The 21,107-nt window shown below is 44.1% G+C and overlaps 1 protein-coding gene across 2 annotated transcripts in view; it reads right to left on the minus strand.

Moving 5' to 3' along the window:
- Positions 1-21,107, minus strand: part of LOC115155498 (FERM, ARHGEF and pleckstrin domain-containing protein 1) — a 132,549-nt gene that overhangs the window by 24,473 nt on the left and 86,969 nt on the right. The window contains exons 14-15 of one of the 2 annotated variants that reach the window (XM_029702159.1): positions 11,696-11,871; positions 11,229-11,318 (exon numbers count right to left, since the gene is read on the minus strand). In XM_029702159.1, coding sequence (XP_029558019.1) covers positions 11,229-11,318; positions 11,696-11,871 — 266 coding nt within the window. Of the gene's footprint in view, positions 1-11,228; positions 11,319-11,683; positions 11,872-21,107 lie in introns of both variants that reach the window. The other variant, XM_029702158.1, reaches the window with a different exon arrangement.

Consider the following 21,107-nt stretch of genomic DNA (forward strand, 5'->3'; position numbering starts at 1 on the left):
GGTTCGGTACTGGAGGAGGGAGGAGGTACAGTACTGCAGGATGTTGCAGGAGGGGGAAGGTACAGTACTGCAGGGTGATGCTGGAGGGGGAAGGTACAGTACTGCAGGGTGATGCTGCAGGGGGAAGGTACAGTACTGCAGGGTGATGCTGGAGGGGGAAGGTACACTACTGCAGGGTGATGCTGGAGGGGGAAGGTACAATACAACACCAGCCAAGAGAAGGAGAAAAAGGGAGAGAGAATATAGATGAGAGAGAAAGAGAGAGAATATAGATGAGAGAGAAAGAGAGAGAATATAGATGAGAGAGAGAAGTGAGACAAAGAGAACAGAAAGGGTGAGAAAGAAAGAGTAGAGCAGCCAACACAACTATTTATGAGGTTTCTCTGAATATCAGAAAATATGAGAAAAGCTGCAGTCCATATAAACAGAGAGGGAAGAGCTGCAGTCCATATAAACAGAGAGAGAAGAGCTGCAGTCCATATAAACAGAGAGAGAAGAGCTGCAGTCCATATAAACAGAGAGGGAAGAGCTGCAGTCCATATAAACAGAGAGAGAAGAGCTGCAGTCCATATAAACAGAGAGGGAAGAGCTGCAGTCCATATAAACAGAGAGAGAAGAGCTGCAGTCCATATAAACAGAGAGGGATGAGCTGCAGTCCATATAAACAGAGAGAGAAGAGCTGCAGTCCATATAAACACAGAGAGAAGAGCTGCAGTCCATATAAACAGAGAGAGAAGAGCTGCAGTCCATATAAACAGAGAGAGAAGAGCTGCAGTCCATATAAACAGAGAGGGAAGAGCTGCAGTCCATATAAACAGAGAGAGAAGAGCTGCAGTCCATATAAACAGAGAGGGAAGAGCTGCAGTCCATATAAACAGAGAGAGAAGAGCTGCAGTCCATATAAACAGAGAGGGAAGAGCTGCAGTCCATATAAACAGAGAGAGAAGAGCTGCAGTCCATATAAACACAGAGAGAAGAGCTGCAGTCCATATAAACAGAGTCCATATAAACAGAGAGGGAAGAGCTGCAGTCCATATAAACAGAGAGGGAAGAGCTGCAGTCCATATAAACAGAGAGGGAAGAGCTGCAGTCCATATAAACAGAGAGGGAAGAGCTGCAGTCCATATAAACAGAGAGGGAAGAGCTGCAGTCCATATAAACAGAGAGAGAAGAGCTGCAGTCCATATAAACAGAGAGAGAAGAGCTGCAGTCCATATAAACAGAGAGGGAAGAGCTGCAGTCCATATAAACAGAGAGAGAAGAGCTGCAGTCCATATAAACAGAGAGAGAAGAGCTGCAGTCCATATAAACAGAGAGAGAAGAGCTGCAGTCCATATAAACAGAGAGGGAAGAGCTGCAGTCCATATAAACAGAGAGGGAAGAGCTGCAGTCCATATAAACAGAGAGGGAAGAGCTGCAGTCCATATAAACAGAGAGAGAAGAGCTGCAGTCCATATAAACAGAGAGGGAAGAGCTGCAGTCCATATAAACAGAGAGAGAAGAGCTGCAGTCCATATAAACAGAGAGGGAAGAGCTGCAGTCCATATAAACAGAGAGAGAAGAGCTGCAGTCCATATAAACAGAGAGGGAAGAGCTGCAGTCCATATAAACAGAGAGAGAAGAGCTGCAGTCCATATAAACACAGAGAGAAGAGCTGCAGTCCATATAAACAGAGAGAGAAGAGCTGCAGTCCATATAAACAGAGAGGGAAGAACTGCAGTCCATATAAACAGAGAGGGAAGAGCTGCAGTCCATATAAACAGAGAGAGAAGAGCTGCAGTCCATATAAACAGAGAGGGAAGAGCTGCAGTCCATATAAACAGAGAGAGAAGAGCTGCAGTCCATATAAACAGAGAGGGAAGAGCTGCAGTCCATATAAACAGAGAGAGAAGAGCTGCAGTCCATATAAACAGAGAGGGAAGAGCTGCAGTCCATATAAACAGAGAGAGAAGAGCTGCAGTCCATATAAACACAGAGAGAAGAGCTGCAGTCCATATAAACAGAGAGAGAAGAGAAGAGCTGCAGTCCATATAAACAGAGAGGGAAGAGCTGCAGTCCATATAAACAGAGAGGGAAGAGCTGCAGTCCATATAAACAGAGAGGGAAGAGCTGCAGTCCATATAAACAGAGAGAGAAGAGCTGCAGTCCATATAAACAGAGAGAGAAGAGCTGCAGTCCATATAAACAGAGAGAGAAGAGCTGCAGTCCATATAAACAGAGAGGGAAGAGCTGCAGTCCATATAAACAGAGAGGGAAGAGCTGCAGTCCATATAAACAGAGAGGGAAGAGCTGCAGTCCATATAAACAGAGAGAGAAGAGCTGCAGTCCATATAAACAGAGAGGGAAGAGCTGCAGTCCATATAAACAGAGAGAGAAGAGCTGCAGTCCATATAAACAGAGAGGGAAGAGCTGCAGTCCATATAAACAGAGAGAGAAGAGCTGCAGTCCATATAAACAGAGAGGGAAGAGCTGCAGTCCATATAACAGAGAGAGAAGAGCTGCAGTCCATATAAACACAGAGAGAAGAGCTGCAGTCCATATAAACAGAGAGAGAAGAGCTGCAGTCCATATAAACAGAGAGGGAAGAGCTGCAGTCCATATAAACAGAGAGGGAAGAGCTGCAGTCCATATAAACAGAGAGGGAAGAGCTGCAGTCCATATAAACAGAGAGAGAAGAGCTGCAGTCCATATAAACAGAGAGAGAAGAGCTGCAGTCCATATAAACTGAGAGAGAAGAGCTGCAGTCCATATAAACAGAGAGGGAAGAGCTGCAGTCCATATAAACAGAGAGGGAAGAGCTGCAGTCCATATAAACAGAGAGAGAAGAGCTGCAGTCCATATAAACAGAGAGAGAAGAGCTGCAGTCCATATAAAGAGAGAGGGAAGAGCTGCAGTCCATATAAACAGAGAGGGAAGAGCTGCAGTCCATATAAACAGAGAGAGAAGAGCTGCAGTCCATATAAACAGAGAGAGAAGAGCTGCAGTCCATATAAACACAGAGAGAAGAGCTGCAGTCCATATAAACAGAGAGAGAAGAGCTGCAGTCCATATAAACAGAGAGAGAAGAGCTGCAGTCCATATAAACAGAGAGGGAAGAGCTGCAGTCCATATAAACAGAGAGAGAAGAGCTGCAGTCCATATAAACAGAGAGGGAAGAGCTGCAGTCCATATAAACAGAGAGAGAAGAGCTGCAGTCCATATAAACAGAGAGGGAAGAGCTGCAGTCCATATAAACAGAGAGAGAAGAGCTGCAGTCCATATAAACAGAGAGGGAAGAGCTGCAGTCCATATAAACAGAGAGAGAAGAGCTGCAGTCCATATAAACACAGAGAGAAGAGCTGCAGTCCATATAAACAGAGAGAGAAGAGCTGCAGTCCATATAAACAGAGAGGGAAGAGCTGCAGTCCATATAAACAGAGAGGGAAGAGCTGCAGTCCATATAAACAGAGAGGGAAGAGCTGCAGTCCATATAAACAGAGAGAGAAGAGCTGCAGTCCATATAACAGAGAGAGAAGAGCTGCAGTCCATATAAACAGAGAGAGAAGAGCTGCAGTCCATATAAACAGAGAGGGAAGAGCTGCAGTCCATATAAACAGAGAGGGAAGAGCTGCAGTCCATATAAACAGAGAGAGAAGAGCTGCAGTCCATATAAACAGAGAGAGAAGAGCTGCAGTCCATATAAAGAGAGAGGGAAGAGCTGCAGTCCATATAAACAGAGAGGGAAGAGCTGCAGTCCATATAAACAGAGAGAGAAGAGCTGCAGTCCATATAAACACAGAGAGAAGAGCTGCAGTCCATATAAACAGAGAGAGAAGAGCTGCAGTCCATATAAACAGAGAGAGAAGAGCTGCAGTCCATATAAACAGAGAGGGAAGAGCTGCAGTCCATATAAACAGAGAGGGAAGAGCTGCAGTCCATATAAACAGAGAGGGAAGAGCTGCAGTCCATATAAACAGAGAGGGAAGAGCTGCAGTCGATATAAAGAGAGAGGGAAGAGCTGCAGTCCATATAAACAGAGAGAGAAGAGCTGCAGTCCATATAAACAGAGAGGGAAGAGCTGCAGTCCATATAAACAGAGAGAGAAGAGCTGCAGTCCATATAAACACAGAGAGAAGAGCTGCAGTCCATATAAACAGAGAGAGAAGAGCTGCAGTCCATATAAACAGAAAGGGAAGAGCTGCAGTCCATATAAACAGAGAGGGAAGAGCTGCAGTCCATATAAACAGAGAGGGAAGAGCTGCAGTCCATATAAACAGAGAGAGAAGAGCTGCAGTCCATATAAACAGAGAGAGAAGAGCTGCAGTCCATATAAACAGAGAGAGAAGAGCTGCAGTCCATATAAACAGAGAGGGAAGAGCTGCAGTCCATATAAACAGAGAGGGAAGAGCTGCAGTCCATATAAACAGAGAGGGAAGAGCTGCAGTCCATATAAACAGAGAGAGAAGAGCTGCAGTCCATATAAACAGAGAGGGAAGAGCTGCAGTCCATATAAACAGAGAGAGAAGAGCTGCAGTCCATATAAACAGAGAGGGAAGAGCTGCAGTCCATATAAACAGAGAGAGAAGAGCTGCAGTCCATATAAACAGAGAGGGAAGAGCTGCAGTCCATATAAACAGAGAGAGAAGAGCTGCAGTCCATATAAACACAGAGAGAAGAGCTGCAGTCCATATAAACAGAGAGAGAAGAGCTGCAGTCCATATAAACAGAGAGGGAAGAGCTGCAGTCCATATAAACAGAGAGGGAAGAGCTGCAGTCCATATAAACAGAGAGGGAAGAGCTGCAGTCCATATAAACAGAGAGAGAAGAGCTGCAGTCCATATAAACAGAGAGAGAAGAGCTGCAGTCCATATAAACAGAGAGAGAAGAGCTGCAGTCCATATAAACAGAGAGGGAAGAGCTGCAGTCCATATAAACAGAGAGGGAAGAGCTGCAGTCCATATAAACAGAGAGAGAAGAGCTGCAGTCCATATAAACAGAGAGAGAAGAGCTGCAGTCCATATAAAGAGAGAGGGAAGAGCTGCAGTCCATATAAACAGAGAGGGAAGAGCTGCAGTCCATATAAACAGAGAGAGAAGAGCTGCAGTCCATATAAACAGAGAGAGAAGAGCTGCAGTCCATATAAACACAGAGAGAAGAGCTGCAGTCCATATAAACAGAGAGAGAAGAGCTGCAGTCCATATAAACAGAGAGAGAAGAGCTGCAGTCCATATAAACAGAGAGGGAAGAGCTGCAGTCCATATAAACAGAGAGAGAAGAGCTGCAGTCCATATAAACAGAGAGGGAAGAGCTGCAGTCCATATAAACAGAGAGAGAAGAGCTGCAGTCCATATAAACAGAGAGGGAAGAGCTGCAGTCCATATAAACAGAGAGAGAAGAGCTGCAGTCCATATAAACAGAGAGGGAAGAGCTGCAGTCCATATAAACAGAGAGAGAAGAGCTGCAGTCCATATAAACACAGAGAGAAGAGCTGCAGTCCATATAAACAGAGAGAGAAGAGCTGCAGTCCATATAAACAGAGAGGGAAGAGCTGCAGTCCATATAAACAGAGAGGGAAGAGCTGCAGTCCATATAAACAGAGAGGGAAGAGCTGCAGTCCATATAAACAGAGAGAGAAGAGCTGCAGTCCATATAAACAGAGAGAGAAGAGCTGCAGTCCATATAAACAGAGAGAGAAGAGCTGCAGTCCATATAAACAGAGAGGGAAGAGCTGCAGTCCATATAAACAGAGAGGGAAGAGCTGCAGTCCATATAAACAGAGAGAGAAGAGCTGCAGTCCATATAAACAGAGAGAGAAGAGCTGCAGTCCATATAAAGAGAGAGGGAAGAGCTGCAGTCCATATAAACAGAGAGGGAAGAGCTGCAGTCCATATAAACAGAGAGAGAAGAGCTGCAGTCCATATAAACAGAGAGAGAAGAGCTGCAGTCCATATAAACACAGAGAGAAGAGCTGCAGTCCATATAAACAGAGAGAGAAGAGCTGCAGTCCATATAAACAGAGAGAGAAGAGCTGCAGTCCATATAAACAGAGAGGGAAGAGCTGCAGTCCATATAAACAGAGAGGGAAGAGCTGCAGTCCATATAAACAGAGAGGGAAGAGCTGCAGTCCATATAAACAGAGAGGGAAGAGCTGCAGTCCATATAAAGAGAGAGGGAAGAGCTGCAGTCCATATAAACAGAGAGAGAAGAGCTGCAGTCCATATAAACACAGAGAGAAGAGCTGCAGTCCATATAAACAGAGAGGGAAGAGCTGCAGTCCATATAAACAGAGAGGGAAGAGCTGCAGTCCATATAAACAGAGAGAGAAGAGCTGCAGTCCATATAAACAGAGAGGGAAGAGCTGCAGTCCATATAAACAGAGAGGGAAGAGCTGCAGTCCATATAAACAGAGAGATGCGGTACCTTCCTAGGGTACCGCATTTCCACTTCAGGGGTGGAGATGGAGAGTGACCGCATTTCAGCCGTGCGTAATTGGCCGACTCCCACCATGGTAAAGGACGTGCAGCGGATTCTAGGATTCGCCAACTACTACCGGAGGTTTATCCGGGGTTTTGGTCAGGTAGCGGCTCCCATTACCTCACTGCTGAAGGGGGGACCGGTACGTTTGCAGTGGTCGGCTGAGGCGGACAGGGCTTTTGGTCACCTGAGGGCTCTGTTTGCCTCGGCTCCCGTGCTGGCACATCCGGATCCCTCTTTGGCATTCATAGTGGAGGTGGACGCGTCTGAGGCTGGGATAGGAGCCGTATTCTCTCAGCACTCGGGTACGCCACTGAAGCTCCGCCCCTGTGCCTTCTTCTCGAGGAAGCTCAGCCCGGCGGAGCGAAACTATGACGTGGGGGGCCGGGAGCTGTTGGCTGTCGTCAAAGATTTGAAGGCGTGGAGACATTGGCTTGAGGGGGCTAAACACCCTTTTCTCATCTGGACTGACCACCGAAATCTGGAGTACATCCGGGCAGCGAGGAGACTGAACCCTCACCAGGCAAGGTGGTCCATGTTATTCACCCGTTTTGTTTTCACCCTTTCTTACAGACCAGGTTCCCAGAACGTGAAGGCAGACGCACTGTCCCGGCTGTATGACACAGAGGAGCAGCCCATGGATCCCAGCCCATACTCCCCGCCTCCTGCCTGGTGGCGCCGGTAGTGTGGGAGCTGGACGTGGACATTGAGCAGGCGTTGCGTGCAGAGCCCGCTCCCCTCCAGTGTCCCGCTGGGTGTCTGTACGTTCCATCTGCTGTCCGTGACTGGCTAATCTATTGGGCCCACACGTCACGCTCCTCTGGTCATCCAGGCATCGGCTGAGTGGGAAGTACTGGTGGCCCACTTTGGCTAAGGACGTGAGGGTTTATGTTTCCTCCTGCTCGGTGTGTGCCCAGTGTAAGGCTCCTAGGCACCTGCCCAGAGGTAAGCTACACCCCTTACCCGTTCCACAACGGCCATGGTCACACCTGTCGATCGATTTCCTGACCAATCTCCCCCCATCACAGGGAAACACCACGATCCTGGTTGTTGTGGATCATTTCTCTAAGTCCTGCCGTCTCCTTCCTCTGCCTGGTCTCCCTACAACCCTACAGACTGCGGAGGCCTTGTTTACGCACGTCTTCTGGCACTACGGGGTGCCTGAGGATATAGTGTCTGATTGGGGTCCCCAGTTCACGTCGAGGGTCTGGAGGGCGTTCATGGAACGTTTGGGGGTCTCGATCAGCTTTGCCTCGGGTTTCCACCCCGAGAGTAACGGGCAGGTGGAGAGAGTTAACCAGGATGTGGGTAGGTTTCTGAGGTCTTATTGCCAGGACCGGTCGGGGGAGTGGGCGGCGTTCGTGTCCTGGGCAGAGATGGCCCAGAACTCGCTCTGCCACTCCTCCACTAACCTCTCCTTCTTCCAGTGCGTACTGGGGTACCAGCCGGTTCTGGCGCCTTGGCATCAGAATCAGATCGAGGTGGACGACTGGTTCAGGCGCGCGGAGGAGACATGGGACGCCGCTCATGTTCACCTTCAGCGGGCCGTGCTGCACCAGAAAACCAGCGCAGACCGTCACCACAGTGAGGCTCCGGTGTTCGCGCCGGGGGACCGGTTCTGGCTCTCGACCCGACTGAACGAGGTTAGTTACAGGTTACAACTTCCGCCCGATTACCGTATTAACCCCTTGTTCCATGTGTCTCTCCTCAGGCCGGTGGTGGCTGGCCCGCTCCAGAAGTCTGAGGTGCGGGAGGCTCCTCCGCCCCCTCTGGACATCGTGCCCCGGTGTATTTCGTCCGCTCCATACTGGATTTGAGGCGTCGGGCGAGGGGCCTTCAGTACCTCATGGAGTGGGAGGGAGGAGAGATGCTGGGTTCCGGTGGAGGACGTGTTGGACCCTTCAATGCTGCGGGAGTTCCACCATCTCCGTCCGGATTGCCCTGCACCTCACCCTCCGGGTCGTCCCCGAGGCCGGTGTCGGCACGCGGCTCAGGGGGGTACTGTCACGACTTCCGCCGAAGTCGGTCCCTCTCCTTGTTCGGGCGGCGTTCAGCGGTCGACGTCACTGGTCTTCTAGCCATCGCCAATCCACCTTTCATTTTCCATTTGTTTTGTCTTGTTTTCCCACACACCTGGTTCACATTTCCCTCATTACTTGTCGTGTATTTAACCCTCTGTTCCCCTCATGTCTGTGTGTGAAATTGTTTGTTGTAAGTGCTTGTGCACATTGTGACTGGTGCGTGACGGGTTTTGTACCCATATTTTGTTATTTCTGGATGCCGTTGGTTTTGATAATTAAACTGCTCCGGTTATTACCCAGTTCTGCTCTCCTGCGTCTGACTTCAATGCCACCAGTTACGCACCCCTTACAGTGAGGATTGCAAGCCGAAGAACACCATCCCAACCGTGAAGAACGGGGGTGGCAGCATCATGTTGTGGGGTTGCTTTGCTGCAGGAGGGTCTTCACAAAATAGATGGCATCATGAGGGAGGAAAATTATGTGGCTATTTGAAGAAATATCTCAAGACATCAGTCAGGAATTTAAAGCTTGGTCGCAAATGGGTCTTACAAATGGACAATGAGCCCAAGCATATTAAGGACACAAAGTCAAGGTATTGGAGTGGCCATCACAAAGCCCTGACCTCAATCCTATAGAAAATATGTGGGCAGCACTGAAAAGGCGTGTGCGAGCAAGGAGGCCTACACACCTGACTCAGTTACACCAGCTCTGTCAGGAGGAATGGGCCAAAATTCACCCAACTTATTGTGGGAAGCTTGTGGAAGGCTACCCGAAACGTTTGACCCAAATTCAACAATTTAAAGGCAATGCTACCAAATACTAATTGAGTGTATGTAAACTTCTGACCCACTGGGAATGTGATGAAAGAAATAAAAGCTGAAATAAATCATTCTCTCTACTATTATTCTGACATTTCACATTCTTAAAATAAAATGGTGATCCTTACTGACCTAAGACAGGGAATTGTTACTAGGATTAAATGTCAGGAATTGTGAAAAACTGAGTTGAAATGTATTTAGCTAAGGTGTATGTAAACTTCTGACTTTAACTGTATATATATATATATATATATATATATATATATATATATACAGTGGGGAGAACAAGTATTTGATACACTGCCGATTTTGCAGGTTGTCCTACTTACAAAGCATGTAGAGGTCTGTAATTTTTATCAGAGGTACACTTCAACTGTGAGAGACGGAATCTTAAACAAAAATCCAGAAAATCACATTGTATGATTTTTAAGTAATTCATTTGCATTTTATTGCATGACATAAGTATTTGATCACCTACCAACCAGTAAGAATTCCGGCTCTCACAGACCTGTTAGTTTTTCTTTAAGCCCTCCTGTTCTCCACTCATTACCTGTATTAACTGCACCTGTTTGAACTCGTTACCTGTATAAAAGACACCTGTCCACACACTCAGTCAAACAGACTCCAACCTCTCTACAATGGCCAAGACCAGAGAGCTGTGTAAGGACATCAGGGATACAATTGTAGACCTGCACAAGGCTGGGATAGGCTACAGGACAATAGGCAAGCAGCTTGGTGAGAAGGCAACAACTGTTGGCGCAATTATTAGAAAATGGAAGGAGTTCAAGATGACGGTCAATCACCCTCGGTCTGGGGCTCCATGCAAGATCTCACCTCATGGGGCATCAATGATCATGAGGAAGGTGAGGGATCAGCCCAGAACTACACGGCAGGACCTGGTCAATGACCTGAAGAGAGCTGGAACCACAGTCTCAAAGAAAACCATTAGTAACACACTACGCCGTCATGGATTAAAATCCTGCAGCGCACGCAAGGTCCCCCTGCTCAAGCCAGCGCATATCCAGGCCCGTCTGAAGTTTGCCAATGACCATCTGGATGATCCAGAGGAGGAATGGGAGAAGGTCATGTGGTCTGATGAGACAAAAATAGAGCTTTTTGGTCTAAACTCCACTCGCTGTGTTTGGAGGAAGAAGAAGGATGAGTACAACCCCAAGAACACCATCCCAACCATGAAGCATGGAGGTGGAAACATCATTCTTTGGGGATGCTTTTCTGCAAAGGGGACAGGACGACTGCACCGTATTGAGGGGAGGATGGATGGGGCCATGTATTGCGAGATCTTGGCCAACAACCTCCTTCCCTCAGTAAGAGCATTGAAGATGAGTCGTGGCTGGGTCTTCCAGCATGACAACGACCCGACACACAGCCAGGGCAACTAAGGAGTGGCTCCGTAAGAAGCATCTCAAGGTCCTGGAGTGGCCTAGCCAGTCTCCAGACCTGAACCCAATAGAAAATCTTTGGAGGGAGCTGAAAGTCCGTATTGCCCAGCGACAGCCCCGAAACCTGAAGGATCTGGAGAAGGTCTGTATGGAGGAGTGGGCCAAAATCCCTGCTGCAGTGTGTGCAAACCTGGTCAAGAACTACAGGAAACGTATGATCTCTGTAATTGCAAACAAAGGTTTCTGTACCAAATATTAAGTTCTGCTTTTCTGATGTATCAAATACTTATGTCATGCAATAAAATGCAAATGAATTACTTAAAAATCATACAATGTGATTTTCTGGAGTTTTGTTTTAGATTCCGTCTCTCACAGTTGAAGTGTACCTATGATAAAAATTACAGACCTCTACATGCTTTGTAAGTAGGAAAACCTGCAAAATCGGCAGTGTATCAAATACTTGTTCTCCCCACTGTGTATATATATATATATATGAGAGATCGAGAGAGCAGAATAATCTGGTGATGGGTCCTTACCACAGTCACCACCTCCAAGTCCTTCAGATAGGTCCTCTCTGTGGTCAGCAGCTCCTTGGCGATAAAGTAGGCCTTGTCGGTAGGGAACCTCTGTGAAGGAAAGAGGACAGACTCTTTTAACTGTGCAGAGACAACACTACTAACACAGTAAGCTGTAGACTGTGTCATGGGTCATTTTTCACATTTTGAATAATAAATTCCAGTGTTAGACAGGTAGCCCAGTTACATGAGACTCGGTACAGGGTACACAGCACTCGTCCCTGTGGAGAGTTTTTTAGGCCAGGGAATCTCGGTCCTCTGCTATTTTAGGTACTACTGTATGTGACTGGGGCCTCTTTGAAGCTGGTGATGGTAATTGGAGATTTAAAACCACAATGAGGCCCACACAGCAACTTGCACATCAATGCCTTTCTAGCTGTAATCCTGTTAAATTGGGCCCTCTCTGGACCACAAACCTTCCTCCGAACCTCGTCTTCATCGTCGGTGCGCACACTGCCAGCGTCATTGAGCAAGGGACTGGTGAGGGGAGAGGGCTGCCGAACGTCCGGACTGTGACCACAGAGTTCGACCGGCTTCTGACCGTTGACAACGCCCTGGGAGTTAACGGAGAAGGCGGAGAGATGAGGGCTGTTGGACACCACCCCTGTTGAAGAGAAAGAGAGTTAACTGAAGAAGTTAAATTAAATCCATAAATATCTGCAGCATGTTTCATGTCTCTAATATCCAGACAGCTCTAATGCTCTTCTCTCTCTCTAATATCCAGACAGCTCTAATGCTCTTCTCTCTCTCTAATATCCAGACAGCTCTAACGCTCTTCTCTCTCTAATATCCAGGCAGCTCTAATGTTCTTCTCTCTCTCTCTAATATCCAGACAGCTCTAATGCTCTTCTCTCTCTCTAATATCCAGACAGCTCTAATGCTCTTCTCTCTCTCTAATATCCAGACAGCTCTAATGCTCTTCTCTCTCTCTAATATCCAGACAGCTCTAATGCTCTCCTCTCTCTAATATCCAGACAGCTCTAATGCTCTTCTCTCTCTAATATCCAGACAGCTCTAATGCTCTTCTCTCTCTCTCTAATATCCAGACAGCTCTAATGTTCTTCTCTCTCTATCCAGACAACTCTAATGCTCTTCTCTCTCTCTAATATCCAGACAGCTCTAATGCTCTTCTCTCTCTCTAATATCCAGACAGCTCTAGTGTTCTTCTCTCTCTAATATCCAGACAGCTCTAATGCTCTTCTCTCTCTCTAATATCCAGACAGCTCTAATGCTCTCCTCTCTCTAATATCCAGACAGCTCTAATGCTCTTCTCTCTCTAATATCCAGACAGCTCTAATGCTCTTCTCTCTCTAATATCCAGACAGCTCTAATGATCTTATCTCTCTAATATCCAGACAGCTCTAATGCTCTTCTCTCTCTAATATCCAGACAGCTCTAATGCTCTTCTCGCTCTCTAATATCCAGACAGCTCTAATGCTCTTCTCTCTCTCTAATATCCAGACAGCTCTAATGCTCTTCTCTCTCTCTAATATCCAGACAGCTCTAATGCTCTTCTCTCTCTCTAATATCCAGACAGCTCTAATGCTCTTCTCGCTCTCTAATATCCAGACAGCTCTAATGCTCTTCTCACTCTCTAATATCCAGACAGCTCTAATGCTCTTCTCTCTCTCTAATATCCGGACAGCTCTAATGCTCTTCTCTCTCTCTAATATCCAGACAGCTCTAATGTTCTTCTCTCTCTAATATCCAGACAACTCTAATGCTCTTCTCTCTCTCTAATATCCAGACAGCTCTAATGTTCTTCTCTCTCTAATATCCAGACAGCTCTAATGCTCTCTCTCTCTAATATCCAGACAGCTCTAATGCTCTTCTCTCTCTAATATCCAGACAGCTCTAATGCTCTTCTCTCTCTCTAATATCCAGAAAGCTATAATGCTCTTCTCTCTAATATCCAGACAGCTCTAATGTTCTTCTCTCTCTAATATCCAGACAGCTCTAATGCTCTTCTCTCTCTCTAATATCCAGACAGATCTAATGCTCTTCTCTCTCTCTAATATCCAGAAAGCTCTAATGCTCTTCTCTCTCTAATATCCAGACAGCTCTAATGCTCTTCTCTTCTCTCTAATATCCAGACAGCTCTAATGTTCTTCTCTCTCTAATATCCAGACAGCTCTAATGCTCTTCTCTCTCTAATATCCAGACAGCTCTAATGCTCTTCACTCTCTCTAATATCCACTATGTTCACTAGGATGTTCACTAGGGAAACTTGATTGCATACTTGCCCACCACTGTCTCCTGTCCTCTGACAGCACCACGTTGGCCTGAACAAAACAATGATTAAACCAGCAACATCTCTGGTGAACGTCTGATCCTACGATTCTACACACTAGGATGGAGGGGACAGCCGTGACAAGCAGCACGGAATACCACACACAGCCACGAGACACAAATGAGTCTATAGAACACACTATACATACAGATATATAACAGAACGATGCTACATCTACAACATCACGGGAAGGTGGGAGGGGACTAGCATCTAGAATGACAACGAGACAATGTTGGGGGTCTTTATGAAAGAAGATTCTGGACTCCCACTTCATAAAGGTCAACTTTATTGTCACTAGTGCACAACTGTATACAATGTTAAAAAGTGTAAAAAGCCTCTGGGAAAGAGAAAAGATGGTAAAATGGGTATCAGAGCCCAGTGAGTGTCAAAAAGAACCTGAAGACGACACTGTAGTATTAACGTGTTATAGATGGACACTGTAGTATTAACGTGTTATAGATGGACACTGTAGTATTAACGTGTTATGGATGGAGACTGTAGTATCAACGTGTTATAGATGGAGACTGTAGTATTAACGTGTTATGGATGGAGACTGTAGTATTAACGTGTTATAGATGGAGACTGTAGTATTAACGTGTTATAGATGGAGACTGTAGTATTAACGTGTTATAGATGGAGACTGTAGTATTAACGTGTTATGGATGGAGACTGTAGTATTAACGTGTTATAGATGGAGACTGTAGTATTAACGTGTTATAGATGGAGACTGTAGTATTAACGTGTTATAGATGGAGACTGTAGTATTAACGTGTTATAGATGGAGACTGTAGTATCCAACGTGTTATGGATGGAGACTGTAGTATTAACGTGTTATAGATGGAGACTGTAGTATTAACGTGTTATAGATGAAGACTGTAGTATTAATGTGTTATAGATGGAGACTGTAGTATTAACGTGTTATAGATGGAGACTGTAGTATTAACGTGTTATAGATGGAGACTGTAGTATTAACGTGTTATGGATGGAGACTGTAGTATTAACGTGTTATGGATGGAGACTGTAGTATTAACGTGTTATAGATGGAGACTGTAGTATTAACGTGTTATAGATGGAGACTGTAGTATTAACGTGTTATGGATGGAGACTGTAGTATTAACGTGTTATAGATGGAGAAGGTAGTATTAACGTGTTATAGATGGAGACTGTAGTATTAACGTGTTATGGATGGAGACTGTAGTATTAACGTGTTATAGATGGAGACTGTAGTATTAACGTGTTATAGATGGAGACTGTAGTATTAACGTGTTATGGATGGAGACTGTAGTATTAACGTGTTATAGATGGAGACTGTAGTATTAACGTGTTATAGATGGAGACTGTAGTATTAACGTGTTATAGATGGAGACTGTAGTATCAACGTGTTATAGATGGAGACTGTAGTATTAACGTGTTATAGATGGAGACTGTAGTATTAACGTGTTATAGATGGAGACTGTAGTATTAACGTGTTATGGATGGAGACTGTAGTATTAACGTGTTATAGATGGAGACTGTAGTATTAACGTGTTATAGATGGAGACTGTAGTATTAACGTGTTATAGATGGAGACTGTAGTATTAACGTGTTATAGATGGAGACTGTAGTATTAACGTGTTATGGATGGAGACTGTAGTATCCAACGTGTTATGGATGGAGACTGTAGTATTAACGTGTTATAGATGGAGACTGTAGTATTAACGTGTTATAGATGGAGACTGTAGTATTAACGTGTTATAGATGGAGACTGTAGTATTAACGTGTTATAGATGGAGACTGTAGTATTAACGTGTTATAGATGGAGACTGTAGTATTAACGTGTTATAGATGGAGACTGTAGTATCCAACGTGTTATGGATGGAGACTGTAGTATTAACGTGTTATAGATGGAGACTGTAGTATTAACGTGTTATAGATGGAGACTGTAGTATTAACGTGTTATAGATGGAGACTGTAGTATTAACGTGTTATGGATGGAGACTGTAGTATTAACGTGTTATAGATGGAGACTGTAGTATTAACGTGTTATAGATGGAGACTGTAGTATTAACGTGTTATAGATGGAGACTGTAGTATTAACGTGTTATAGATGGAGACTGTAGTATTAACGTGTTATGGATGGAGACTGTAGTATTAACGTGTTATAGATGGAGACTGTAGTATTAACGTGTTATAGATAGAGACTGTAGTATTAACGTGTTATAGATGGAGACTGTAGTATTAACGTGTTATAGATGGAGACTGTAGTATTAACGTGTTATGGATGGAGACTGTAGTATCAACGTGTTATAGATGGAGACTGTAGTATTAAACGTGTTATAGATGAGACTGTAGTATTAACGTGTTATAGATGGAGACTGTAGTATTAACGTGTTATAGATGGAGACTGTAGTATTAACGTGTTATAGATGGAGACTGTAGTATTAACGTGTTATAGATGGAGACTGTAGTATTAACGTGTTATAGATGGAGACTGTAGTATTAACGTGTTATAGATGGAGACTGTAGTATTAACGTGTTATAGATGGAGACTGTAGTATTAACGTGTTATGGATGGAGACTGTAGTATTAACGTGTTATAGATGGAGACTGTAGTATTAACGTGTTATGGATGGAGACTGTAGTATTAACGTGTTATAGATGGAGACTGTAGTATTAACGTGTTATAGATGGAGACTGTAGTATTAACGTGTTATAGATGGAGACTGTAGTATTAACGTGTTATAGATGGAGACTGTAGTATTAACGTGTTATAGATGGAGACTGTAGTATCAACGTGTTATAGATGGAGACTGTAGTATTAACGTGTTATAGATGGAGACTGTAGTATTAACGTGTTATAGATGGAGACTGTAGTATCCAACGTGTTATAGATGGAGACTGTAGTATTAACGTGTTATGGATGGAGACTGTAGTATTAACGTGTTATAGATGGAGACTGTAGTATTAACGTGTTATAGATGGAGACTGTAGTATTAACGTGTTATGGATGGAGACTGTAGTATTAACGTGTTATAGATGGAGACTGTAGTATTAACGTGTTATAGATGGAGACTGTAGTATTAACGTGTTATGGATGGAGACTGTAGTATCAACGTGTTATAGATGGAGACTGTAGTATTAACGTGTTATAGATGGAGACTGTAGTATTAACGTGTTATGGATGGAGACTGTAGTATTAACGTGTTATAGATGGAGACTGTAGTATTAACGTGTTATAGATGGAGACTGTAGTATTAACGTGTTATAGATGGAGACTGTAGTATCAACGTGTTATAGATGGAGACTGTAGTATCAACGTGTTATAGATGGAGACTGTAGTATTAACGTGTTATAGATGGAGACTGTAGTATTAACGTGTTATAGATGGAGACTGTAGTATTAACGTGTTATGGATGGAGACTGTAGTATTAACGTGTTATAGATGGAGACTGTAGTATTAACGTGTTATGGATGGAGACTGTAGTATTAACGTGTTATAGATGGAGACTGTAGTATTAACGTGTTATGGATGGAGACTGTAGTATTAACGTGTTATAGATGGAGACTGTAGTATTAACGTGTTATGGATGGAGACTGTAGTATTAACGTGTTATAGATGGAGACTGTAGTATTAACGTGTTATAGATGGAGACTGTAGTATTAAACGTGTTATAGATGGAGACTGTAGTATTAACGTGTTATAGATGGAGACTGTAGTATTAACGTGTTATAGATGGAGACTGTAGTATTAACGTGTTATAGATGGAGACTGTAGTATTAACGTGTTATAGATGGAGACTGTAGTATTAAACGTGTTATAGATGGAGACTGTAGTATTAACGTGTTATAGATGGAGACTGTAGTATTAACGTGTTATAGATGGAGACTGTAGTATTAACGTGTTATAGATGGAGACTGTAGTATTAACGTGTTATAGATGGAGACTGTAGTATTAACGTGTTATAGATGGAGACTGTAGTATTAACGTGTTATAGATGGAGACTGTAGTATTAACGTGTTATAGATGGAGACTGTAGTATTAACGTGTTATAGATGGAGACTGTAGTATTAACGTGTTATGGATGGAGACTGTAGTATTAACGTGTTATAGATGGAGACTGTAGTATTAACGTGTTATGGATGGAGACTGTAGTATTAACGTGTTATAGATGGAGACTGTAGTATTAACGTGTTATAGATGGAGACTGTAGTATTAACGTGTTATGGATGGAGACTGTAGTATTAACGTGTTATAGATGGAGACTGTAGTATTAACGTGTTATGGATGGAGACTGTAGTATTAACGTGTTATAGATGGAGACTGTAGTATTAACGTGTTATAGATGGAGACTGTAGTATTAACGTGTTATAGATGGAGACTGTAGTATTAACGTGTTATGGATGGAGACTGTAGTATTAACGTGTTATAGATGGAGACTGTAGTATTAACGTGTTATAGATGGAGACTGTAGTATTAACGTGTTATGGATGGAGACTGTAGTATTAACGTGTTATGGATGGAGACTGGGACCTGGCAAACAGTAAGTGTCACAATGCACAAAGTGCTAATGTGACCCAGAATAATGTCTTCATACTGTTTTACTGCTGTTATTACTTCATTATTACTTTATTACAGTATTACTACTGTTATTACTTCATTATTACCTAATTGCATTAGTACTACTGTTATTACTTCTTTAAGGCATTATTACTACTGTTATTACTTCATCATTACATTATCACTGTGAGTGATGTCTGCCTGCTACAGTCTTGTCTGCTGTGAGTGATGTCTGCCTGCTACAGTCTTGTCTGCTGTGAGTGATGTCTGCCTGCTACAGTCTTGTCTGCTGTGAGTGATGTCTGCCTGCTACAGTCTTGTCTGCTGTGAGTGATGTCTGCCTGCTACAGTCTTGTCTGCTGTGAGTGATGTCTGCCTGCTACAGGCTTGTCTGCTGTGAGTGATGTCTGCCTGCTACAGTCTTGTTGTGAGTGTTGTCTGAACGGGTGAAATGTTAAAGTAGGTAGCAGTGAGAGAGTGAGGTGAGGGTACATAGTGCATCAGCCAGAAAGCATGAACAGCACCACCTGAGCCCTGGGTTAGCCTCTTGGACATGCAATGGAACCAAGCCCGGCCCACATGGTGACACCAGCAGTGAAGACTAACTCACACAAGCCCGGCCTATAGACACATGAATTTAAGACTAGCTCACAGTGTATTACGATACACTGAGTGTACAAAACATTAAGGACACCTGCTCTGACCAGGTCAATCTAGGTTGAAAGCTATGATCCCTTATTGATGCCACTTATTAAATCCTTTTCAATCAATGTAGTTGAAGGGGAGGAGACAGGATTTTTAAGCCTTGAGACAATTGAGACATGGATTGTGTATGCGTTCCTTTCAGAGGGCGAATGGAGAAGACAAAACATTTAACTGCCTTTGAACAGAGTATGGTAGTAGGTGCAAGGCGCACCGGTTTTTGTCATGAACAGCAACGCTGTTGTGTTTTTCACACTCATCAGTTTCCTGTGTGTATCAAGAACGGTCCACCACCCAAAGGACATCCGGCCAATTTAACACAACTGCGGGAAACATTGGAGTCAACATGGACCAGCATCCCTGTGGAATACTTTTGACACCTTGTAGAGTACATGTCCCGACGAATTAGGTCTATTCTGAGGGCAACTGGGTGGTGGGTCCAACTCCATATGAGGACGGTGTTCCTAATGTTTGGTATACTCAGTGTAAGAGTGGCAGGTAGCCTAGTGGTTAGAGCATTGGGCCAGTAACTGAAAGCTTACTAGATCGAATCCCCGAACTGACAAGGTATAAATCTGTTGTTCTGCCCCTGAACAAGGCAGTTAACCCACTATTCCTAGGCCGTCAATGTAAATAAGAACTTGTTCTTAACTGACTTGCCAAGTTAAATAAAGGTTCCAAAAAATTAGGTTTAGTCAATTATTTAGCATTCAATACAAATCCACAAATATCAGTTGTGTACAACAGCCCAACATCACAGAGCCATAAGACAGTGCTTGGTATGTCTGACAAGGTCCTCTTTTCCTCCAGTGATCCAGTAACCAACAGTTAAGTACCCTCATACTGTCCCCTGATCCTACCTGGAAGGCTGCAATTCATTGACTAAAAACAACATTGAGTGACACTCAATAATTGTGTTATTATTTGCAGTTTATATTAATTTAGGACGAAATAAATTAATAAAAAACCAATATCATAAAATGACACAATAGATAATAAATACTATACGGTGCATTCGGCAAAGTATTCAGACCCCTTCCCCTTTCCACATTTTGTTTCGTTACAGCCTTACTCTAAAATTGATTAAATAAATAAAACATCTCATTAATCTACACACAATATCCCATGATGACAAAGTGAAAACAGGTTTTTAGAAATGTTTGCAAATTTCTACAAAATAAAGCCAGAAAACCTTATTTACATCAGTATTCAGACTCTTTGCTATGAGACTCAAAATTGAGCTCAGGTGCATCCTCTTTCCATTGATCACCCTTGAGATGTTTCTACAACTTGATTGGAGTCCACCTGTGGTAAATTCATTTGATTGGACATGATTTGGAAAGACACTCACCTGTCTATATAAGGTCCCACAGTTGACAGTACATGTCAGAGCAAAAACCAAACCATGATGTCGAAGGAATTGTCTGTAGAGCTCCAAGACAGGATTGTGTTGAGGCACAGATCTGGGGAAGGGTACCAAAAAATGTGTGCAACATTGAAGGCCCCCAAGAACACAGTGGCCTCCATCATTCTTAAATGGAATATGTTTGGAAGCACCAAGACTCTTCCTAGAGCTGGCCACCCGGCCAAACTGAGAAGGGTCTTGCTCAGGGAGGAGACCAAGATGGAGATGAGAAAAATGTCCAGGACAACCATCTCTGCAGCACTCCACTAAGCAGGCCTTTATGGTAGAGTGGCAAGACGGAAGCCATTCCTCAGTAAAAGGCACGTGACAGTCCGCTTGGAGTTTGCCAAAAGGCACCTAAAAGACTCAGACCAAGGTGGTGGCAGCATCATGCTGTGGGGATGTTTTTCAGCGGTAGGGACTGGGAGACTAGTCAGGATCGAGGGAAAGATGAACGGAGCAAAGTACAGAGAGATCATTGATGAAAACCTGCCCAAGAGTGCTCAGGACCTCAGACTGGGGTGAAGGTTCACCTTCCAACAGGACAACGACCCTAAGCACACAGCCAAGACAATGCAGGAGTGGCTTCGGGACAAGTCTCTGAATGTCATTGAGTGGCCCAGCCAGAGACCGGACTTGAACCCAATCAAACATCTCTGGAGAGGCCTGAAAATAGCTGTGCAGCGACGCTCCCCATCCAACCTGACAGAGCTTGAGAGGTTCTGCAGAGAAGAACGTGAGAAATCCCCTAATACTAATATACCAAGCTTGTAGCGTCATACTCGGGGCAGCAGGTAGCCTAGTGGTTAGAGCGTTAGCCCAGTAACTGAAAGGTTGCTCGATCAAATCCCCGAGCTGACACGGTAAACATCTGTTGTTCTGCCCATGAACCCACTGTTCTTAGGC

The sequence above is a fragment of the Salmo trutta genome, chromosome 20 (genome assembly GCF_901001165.1).
Source record: "Salmo trutta chromosome 20, fSalTru1.1, whole genome shotgun sequence".
Classification (NCBI taxonomy): Eukaryota; Metazoa; Chordata; class Actinopteri; order Salmoniformes; family Salmonidae; genus Salmo; species Salmo trutta.